General features: G+C 36.8%; 1 protein-coding gene across 1 annotated transcript; it reads left to right on the plus strand.

The window, feature by feature from the left end:
• Positions 1–3,402: 3,402 nt before the first annotated feature.
• LOC123522939 (collagen alpha-2(I) chain-like) lies at positions 3,403–9,744 on the plus strand. The gene is made up of 3 exons (XM_045300474.2): positions 3,403–3,559; positions 7,412–7,582; positions 8,371–9,744. Exons 1-3 carry the CDS (start codon positions 3,496–3,498, stop codon positions 9,696–9,698), a joined length of 1,563 nt encoding a protein of 520 aa, XP_045156409.2. The 5' UTR covers positions 3,403–3,495; the 3' UTR covers positions 9,699–9,744.
• Positions 9,745–9,972: the final 228 nt, after the last annotated feature.

Consider the following 9,972-nt stretch of genomic DNA (forward strand, 5'->3'; position numbering starts at 1 on the left):
ATGAAACTTTGCATTTTTAACACCAGTTAAACTTTTCCCAAGGGAACAATTTCCTATGGGATTCCCAAAGGAATTCTTTCCCATGGGAAAACTACATTATCTTTTATTTAAACAAATAAACTAGCCAGTGCCATAAGTATTTTTAAAAAACAGCTATGATGTTTTTCTAATAGTTTATATTAAAATATAAAATAAGGTTTTCCCATGGGAAATTCCGATGGGAAAGATTTCCCAATGTTTCCCATGGGAAAACACCGTCCCATGGGAAAGCAATTTCCCCATGGGAAATGACCGTTTCCCATAGGAAATCGGCCATTTCCCATGGGAAACAGAATATTATAATAGCAATATTTATTAAAATAATAAGATTAGAATGATGAAAGTTGTTGGCTGCTAAAAGGTAGATATGGGCTATCATTCAGTACTATTTTTAAGTTCAAAGCCTTTGTAGAAGTACTTGACGTTTTTGCCAATTATTGTCCGTGGCAAATTAAAATTGGCGGCCATTTACAGTGAAATACGGTTTCTATACAATTATTAGTAAAAAGACCTCTTTTGTCCAAACTTAACAGTACAATATATATGCCTGTATTTGTCTATACGGTTGAAACAGTGAAATGTGAATGACTCTGTATTGTTCAGTATAACATTTATTTGAATACATTGAAGTACAGATGACCCTGTATTTACCGTTTGAACTGTCTATATAGTCATAGCAATAAAACAAAATATGAGTGATCAGATGTTTTCAAACTTATACTGCTTATACGAATATAAGCTTTTGGGAATACATGAATAAATGATCCTATGTCTGAATGGTAAACAAGACACCGAGGCTAAAATGGGTGAATGTTGCTTACCGGAGTAGGGAACCAAATGATATTGCTACCCGTAAGATTTTTTTTGATAGGGACTCCCGTACTTCAAGAAAATATTTTTCGGTTAGAAATTTTAGTCTACATCTTAGAAAATAACGCCTGCCAAACAGACATTTCGAAGATTCAATGCATGGTTTTTCTAAGATCTGTCATAGAACAAGACGAAAAATGCATGTACATAGCGCGCTCTCATCTATATATAATTATAATTGTTTGTGAAAGCTACACTGACAAACGGCTATCACTATGTTTTCAACATGACATGTAGACTTTTAATGACCCTTCGTCCCAGGAAACGTACGCCTTCTTACAGGTTTGAATGCGCCAGACGTTTGCATTGCACATCAGGGAGGATGGGTTAGGTTATTTTTGGATTTATATGTCGTACGGGTACAATATAGTATATATGGTGATTTTCAAGCTCCAGAGTTTTAGTTTGGTTTTGGTGGATTTTAGTCACACTGATAAAATTTAGGTCATTGTGATTTTCCAGCTATCCTAAGCAAAACGGCGCCAGCTCCTTTTGCAGGTTAGCCAGTCTGAAAAATAGCCAATGAAAACTGGGTAGGCGCTGATGAACGCAAAACGTAAACAAAGATGAGTTCTCAAGAGAAGGAACACTTATGGTTGACATTTCACACCTAGCTGAATAGGTAAAACATACAAGGATACTGTGAAAGACATCCGATTACCAGTGGGCGCCGCCATCTTGGACTCATGCATATTCATTACAAATAGCCTCTATGCCAATGTGTGTTTATGGGTCTTTACGGAATCTATTGTGTAATTCATGTTATTAACAGTTTTACAAGGAACAATAATTCGTATAGAGTATTTGATACTCTAGAACAGAGATTAATATAATGAATATACATGATTTAAAATAGACTCCCGCCAAATAATCATTCAATGAAATAGTCGCTGGTCGCGTGATGTTTTATAGCTTCAAATTTATCTGTGCAATTCACAAATGTTTGTAGATGCTTCATTTCATTCTTACGTGATTACATCTTTTTCTTGCATTTAGTAAATGCATATGTGAAATATATTTGGGTATATATATATGCAGGTGCTCGCGTGTGTTAATCACGTGACGAAAACATACGGGTTGGGGTCTCATATCAAACATCTGTAACATGATGCTAAAATCAGATTTTCTTGAAAATGGAATATTGCATATTCGCTAGAAGGACCTTTTTGCTAAGCTAAATCTTGTTTTTGTATTATTTTGGAAACGGGCATTGTAGTTCCAGACATGATTCTACCTTACATATTATGTGTGTTTGTTCGGGTTTAAGCCTTTTTCAACAATATTTCAGACATAAAAACGACAGTGTGAACTTGTAGCAGTAAGCACAATACCTAACTTTATGTTCAATATATTAATCTCTGTTACACGAGACATGATGCCCCACCCAGTCATAGTATACTTACACCAGTCTGACCAGTCAGATTGTACTGTAACCATGGAAACTGTGTCTTATTGGTAGAAATATGTATTTGTATAGGTTTACGAGTAAATTTTCCGTGCGAATTTCTATCGACTAAGGAGTAGATAACCAATTACTTACACGACACTAAATTCTTTTCCTCCTTTGGATTTTTTAGTTTGATTGTACGGTGACAGGGAACAATTAACATAAAACTGCGTTCTAATAGGTAACGAGTAGGTTTTCCATGCGTATAAGCCGTCAAAATAGAACGAACTCCACGCTCCTGTCCAAATTTCAGACTTATGCACTGCCAGTATATGTATAAAATACTACATGCAGTGCACAATTCAAATAACACAATAAAGATATAAAATGTGCAAACGCTGTATGTGTCCACATTACTCAGTCTCTTTTAGCCATTTCCGAAATATTGTTATGTCTTTCATTTTTAATGAAAGAAATCTGCTAAAGCGGGCGCATTATTTTAAAAAGAACAATTTCACCTGATGCATGGGTTTTGTGTTAAAAATAGGTAAGGCAGCACTCAAAATGGACAACATGCATAATTAGAGGGTAATTAATACCACAGTAGCCTTAAGGATTGGTTATGAAAAGAATGTATTCAATGATATTCAACTTAATATAAAATATAATATATATAAGAAATTATCAGAAATAAGAAATATCAATACATTAATATATTTTATGCTGATAACAAAAAAGTGCTGGCCACATTGCAGCCAAAGCAATTATGACCCCCTTTCAAGATAGCAAAACTATTATTTATCCTTGCCGAGGTTTTCACCGCATACGAATTTTAGTCACGTCCACGAATCAATCATAGATGAGGTGAAATAAGCGAAGTTGTACTTTCAAATCTGTTTTATCTTTTTTTTTTGCTGATGGTTTACAGTAGGCAAACAAATTGTTAAAAAAAAGTACGTGTTTTGACAATTTAACCAATTAGCAAAATAAAGTCTCAAGGTTGTTTTATCTTTGTAAAAAGATAAAAGCCATTCAGTGAAGCAGAAAAACATCTTTATTCATCATTCTTAATTTTTATACATCATTTGATTTGCATATTAACGCTCAATTTAACTTCGACTTTTTGTTGGAGGTTTTGGAAAACGGTGTCGCACGAAATAGTTTTCATTCAAGCTGTTTGCTTGTAACGGTGGCTCAATATGGATAATATTAAAGTTTGTTGTGTCCAGGTTCTAATTTTAACGTTCCTGTCCGCATGCAACGGTAATCATCATTGTCTTTCATTTTGTTAGGTTATTTTTCAAAACTAGCGGAGAACAATGATTTAGCATTAAACAGAGAGGATGATGGTTTGTACACGTTAATGCATTCCTATTTTCATTTTTGGAAGTTTGAATGAAATTTGACCAAGATACAGGTAAGGTAATTGTTACATACTGCAGATAAACAGAGAAAGATAATGTGAACTGCATATATAGGTTTGTCATTTTGAATTGTGTTCTAGATATGTTAAAATCGAACTGGGAAGGCACGAAAGACAAGACTTTTAGTTTAATATGTACGGTTATAATTACTTCCCTTGTAGATGAGACTATTCACACTAAATATGAAGTGCCTATGCATTGATACATATGAAGTAGTCAAAAATATAGTTCAATACATAATAACTACAAATACACTTTCAGGAAACCTTTAACTGGTCAGCGATTAGTAATATGAAAAGAACATGTTCAAAGATTAAATAGTGAAATACCCTGGATTTTCTGTAAAGAAATTGTCAACGAACAAACGATTGTTTATAAAATGTTAGAAGTTATTAAAGATTATTTTGATAAAGCAACTGGTGGAAAGAGAAAGAAATCCACGCAACAAATATTTAGAAATATGAGAAATTGAGAAGTTCGAGACTGTTACATCCGTGACTCTGCTACCTTGTATTACAGGTATTGCAGGTGACAAGCATGTGTTTTATCATATACCTATATAAATACTGTGAACAATTGGCTTGTATTTTACAATTCAATATGAACAGGCAGAAAAAATCCATATTGCGCCTTTTAAATTCCGTGTTGTACCTTCCGTATTGTATGCTGCCGGACTACTTTCATTAATCTGCATGACCGGACACAGTTTTATAAATAGCGCACACAAAATCTTCACTTATTTCCATTCTAATATCGATAAACATTTAAAACAAAAACCAAAAAGGTAGAGGTATATAATAAAAGGGTCATTATAACAGAAGCTCGATCTGGGATTTTGTATTCGGCTCTCGTGGATTTTGCAAGGTCGGATCACACTCGGCGCTTGCGCGCCTCGTGAGATCCGATCTGGCAAAAATTCACTCGAGCCGAATACAGCAACCCAGATCGAGCTACTGTTATTAAACCTTATTATATATGGTTTTTTTTTTTTAATGCTTTGAAATACTGTATAATTGGTTATATTCGCGGGTCAAAAAAAATGCAAATAGCAAATTCCAGACGGTTTCGCGAGCGTTAATATTCGCGAATCACTGAAAACTGTAGTGCCAAAGCTAACTTTGTTTAATTTTGCTTAAGTATAATATGCCTTGATCTTGGTGAATATTGAAATTAATGCTAGCTGACTTTTTGCGAATTTCTTGAAATTACCACATCGCGAACTTTTCCACTTTAATAGGTTAAAGGCTTGATGTATGATTCGCTCAACAAAGAGTTTACATTTTATACAACAATATGAGACAGGTTTTTTTTCTAGTGAGTAAAGAAGGTTTAGGTTTAATCTATATTTTAGCGTGACAATTTGTTGTTTTTCAATGCATTGTTTCTATGTATTAGAAAGAGGTTTTGTGTTTCTATGTATTGGAAAGAGGTTTGAAGTGAAATCTTAATACCAATATGGAGGGGAACAGTGCCTACTGTTTTGCAATGTAGCTACAATAAGACAAACATCTTAACCTTTAGCCCGCTAAATTTCTAAAATGGACTCAGTTAGGGCAATACAATTTATTATTCAAAGGGATGTTTTACTGAAAATTAAATTTACTGACAGCGAACAATACAAACCATCAGACTGCTGATCTTGCTATGCACTGGTCGCAAAGGCAGATTACTTGCCGCAGGCAGGCTAAAGATTAAAAGTGGTTCATCAGATATTCGTCAAGTAATGAATGTGTTTGAAACTTTAAAATCAGAGTATATACACATATTTATGGATGGTAAATTTTATAATAAAACATGTTAGATATTGTTACAGGAGAAATTTTCAAAATCTGATTCCAATCCTGTTTGCCAAACCAAGACAGAGTTATATCATCGTAAGCATTAACTGACAAAAATGCTTATCCTACTGAGTTATGTAAGAATAAAGGGTTAAGACTTACATAAACCATACTGGGACTTCTTGCAAATCCTTGAATCGTGCTAGCGAATCTGGGGTGCTGTGCAACAATTCCCAATATGGTTTAAAGCTGTCTAAACGCATGAAAATAACATTTAATTGGTCTCCAATTTCGAAACATTTCTTTCAGACGAGGCAATTTTGTTTCGTATTTTTAGAGAATGACGTCAAATGGTGCGTGCATTCTCGCGGAAAGGGCCACTATTGATATTATTGCACTGGTCAGTGTTGTTTATACGAAAATAAACGCCTTTTTCTTTCTAGACAAAACATAGAGTAAATGTAGATAAATGAATATAGGAACTATTTTATTATACTTGTTAACCTTTAGCCTGCTAGGGGCAAGCGATTCTACCTTTGCAACCAATGCAGACCAAGAACAACCTGCACAGACGTGCAGGGTAATCATGGTCTCCACTGTTCACTATTCAGTCAGTGTATTTTCAGTGAACACCCCTCTGAATAATAAGTGGTACTGTCCAAATTGAATGGTGGACCAGTCCATTATAGAAATACTCAGCTTTTTCAATGTTTTCAAAGCAAAAATGATAATTGTAAAACTTGATTAAAACAAAATAAATACTCTTCTACAGATATAACGCTATATAAACCATGAAAATGGCATAAGATTTTGCTTAACTTTATAAACTTTGCAGATAATTTATAATTTAAACACACTACATGACAAAATGAAATGTCTTGCCTGTGACCTTTTAATAAAGGTACGATAAACACTAGAGACTTCACCACATCTCTCAGAGAGATAGACCCTACAGTTTTCAACGATAGAAACACATTAAATAAAGTCTAGAAATTGATTTCTAAGTCCTATGAATAAACAAAAATGATTTTATAAATGTGAACGTTATGATAGTTTTGGGAATATCAATAACAGAAGTTTTAATATTGGATTTAGAGCAGATAATACAGTTTTGCTTGTATCAAAATGTCACCATTGAAGCACTTTTGTAATACAGAACAGGTAGGATCAGTGAAGGTGCAATTATACTGATCTCTTATTTCCTATATGCCTACATCTCAATATTATTCGAACTTAAGTAAGAAAACGTGTTATAATACATATGCTTTGAATGTTTTAAAGTACTAAAAAAAAAAACAAAAAACAAAAAACGAAGAAAACATATGACTGTCCTTATAAGTCAGTGGCATGTTAATCGAAATGTTTCAGGGACCATCTCACCATTATAACGTATGACTCATAATAATATGAGCCGCGCCATGAGAAAACCAACATAATGGCTTTGGGACCAGCATGGATCCAGACCAGCCTGCGCATCCGCGCAGTCTGGTCAGGATCCATGCTGTTCGCTAACAGTTTCTCTAATTGCAATAGACTTTGAAAGCGAACAGCATGGATCCTGACCAGACTGCGCGGATGCGCAGGCTGGTCTGGATCCATGCTGGTCGCAAACCCACTATGTTGGTTTTCTTATGGCGCGGCTCATATTAAGATGCCATTACACAATAAATATTCGCTCTTTGTGTATCGTTATATGTTGTATTTAACAGAACTCGTCTTTTTTTTTCAACATTTGAGCCACACCATGAGAAAACCAACATAGTGCAGATGCGAGTTGCATGGATCCAGACCAGCCTGTGCTTCCGCACAGTCACATATATGGTCACATATGCACTATGCTGTTTTTCCCATATTGCAGCTCATTTTTTGTTTTGTGGCAATCTATTAATCGTTCAGCTATGTTTTAAAAATAGGTCAGTTCGGAAGTGGCGGAGGGGGCCGGTTCGGAGGTGGTGGAGGGGGCATGTGTTTGGATGGTTCTCGAGGGTCTCAGAGATGTACTGACGATACGACATGCTCAAGAGGGACATATTGTTTCCAACGATATTCACGTAGAGGAGTATGTTGCGCTAGTGGTGCACCCGGTACGTTTATTTTATGATATTTGTGGTTCATGTACTAAAGTCTGTTCCATTCCAAAGGTTTACACAAACTGCGGTGTCATATGACAAAACTACAACACTTATCGACAAAGTAAACATGGTTTGATAAACAAAAAGGAACGTATTGGTGGAACAGACTTTAGGTTATGTTTTAGCTCGTCTGATTTCCGAAAAAGTGTCGAGGTATTGTCGTCACTTGATCATCGGCGTCTGGCGTTGGTTAAAACTTTTGTTTAGGTCCACCTTTTCTCAGAAGCTATAACAACTATAGTTTTGAAACTTTGCACACTTGTTTATTATCATTAGGTTACAACATAGGCCAAGAACCAGAACATTTGTTTTAAATTTGATTTTCTTGGTTAAATATTTTGCTTATTTTTTTCCCAAAAACTATCAGAGCTACAATTTTCAAATTTTACACTGTGACACTTGCTTATCATTAGATTAAATTGTAGACTAATCATAACCCTATCATGATGTCAAAATGATGGCCCTTTTTATACTTAGAAAATTGTAATTTCTTGGTTAAAGTTTTTGTTTATGTCCACTTTACTTGAATACTATATAACACTAGCTTTGAAACTTTGCTATCTACTTATCGTCATTAGGTGAGTACGTAGGCCAAGACCCATAACTCAAATATGCTTTTTGTCTAAATTATGACCCTTTACATACTAAGAGAATATGAGTAACTTTTTTATTTAGGTCCATTTTTATAGATTTCTATAAGAACTATAGCTTTGAAACTTTGTACACTTGTTTATTATCAGTTGATGGAGGTGGAATGGGTCCAGGTGGAATAATGGAGCCTGGTATGGGACCTGGTGCAATGATGGGGCCTGGTATGGGACCTGGTGCAATGATGGGGCCTGGTATGGGACCTGGTGCAATGATGGGGCCTGGTTTTGGAGCTGGACCTGTTGGAAGCATGGGCCCTAGTATGGGTTATAGCGATGCAATGAGTCCTGCTGGAAGTATGGGAACAGTTGGGCCAATGGGTTACAGCGGAACAATGAGTCCTGGCGGAGGAATGAGTTATGGGGGAGGAATGGAGTCAGGAAGAGGTATGACTGCCGCTAGAGGAATGGGGCCTACAGGAGCTGATGGTTATATTGATGCAATGAGCCCTGATGGATCAATGAGTTACAGTGGAACAATGGGTCCTGGCGGAGGAATGAGTTATGGGGGAGGAATGGGGCCAGAGAGAGGTAGAGGAATGGGGGCTACAGGAGCTGGTGGTTATATTGATGCAATGAGCCCTGATGGATCAATGAGTTACAGTGGAACAATGAGTCCTGGTGGGGGAATGAGTTATAGGGGAGGAATGGAACCGGAGAGAGGTATGACTGCCGCTAGAAGAATGGGTTCTACAGGGGCTGGTGGTTATGATGGTGGAGCTATGAGTTATCCTGGAGGAACTGGTCACGGTGGAGTTACACCAACTGGAGGCATGAGTCCCGGAGGAAGAATGAGTTATGGGGAAAGAATGGGCCCAGAGGGACATATGTCTCCTGCTGGAAGAGTAGGTCCAGGAGGAGCTGGTGGTTATAGTGGAACGATGGGCCCCGCTGGAGCTATGAGTTATGATGGAGGAATTAGTCCCGGTGGAGCAATAGGCTTTCGTGAAACAATGGGTCCAGCTGGAGGCATGAGTCCAGCTGGGGAAATGGGTTCTGCTAGGGGAATGGGTTCTGCTGGGGGCATGAGTCCAGCTGGGGAAATGGGTTCTGCTAGGGAAATGGGTTTTGCTAGGGGAATGGGTTTTGCTGGAGGAATGGGTTCTGCTAGACCTACGAGTAGAAGTTCAGCAGGAGGTAGAAGCAGTTTCGATGTCAGAATGGGATCACCACGTGGTAGTATGCCACCTGGGGGACGTGCTATGCCGTCAAGAGGAGGAATGCGAGCAGGTGGTGATAGGGGTGCAGGTAGTAGAAGCACCGGTTCAAGCTCTGAACGCGGTCGTTGCCCAGAAGTAACACAAAGAACTTGTGACGACAGTAGACGGGTCACAGACTGCTTTGCATCTGATAGCGTGTGTCGTAGCAATGAAAAATGTTGCCCAGATCCATGCGGTTATGTCTGTAAACCTTATGTGTAAATAATCTGTATGAAGTTAAAGAAATAAATCGACCTTGATTAAAGTTCTCATGTTTTACTAGCATTTTTTTTAAAAGAAAGAATTAAAACATATTTTTTTAAAAGATGGTCTGCACAATTCCACTGACCAACTTTCATTTGAAATCGTTTAAATAGCTCATAGAAACAATTACTTCCGTGCATTTAGGTTGTCTGACTATTATATATTTTATTTACTCGCACTTTCGTCGATATATAAAGATTATGTAGCAGGAATTACACGCACTGATTCTTAA

Source organism: Mercenaria mercenaria, chromosome 8, assembly GCF_021730395.1.
Source record: "Mercenaria mercenaria strain notata chromosome 8, MADL_Memer_1, whole genome shotgun sequence".
Lineage (NCBI taxonomy): Eukaryota > Metazoa > Mollusca > Bivalvia > Venerida > Veneridae > Mercenaria > Mercenaria mercenaria.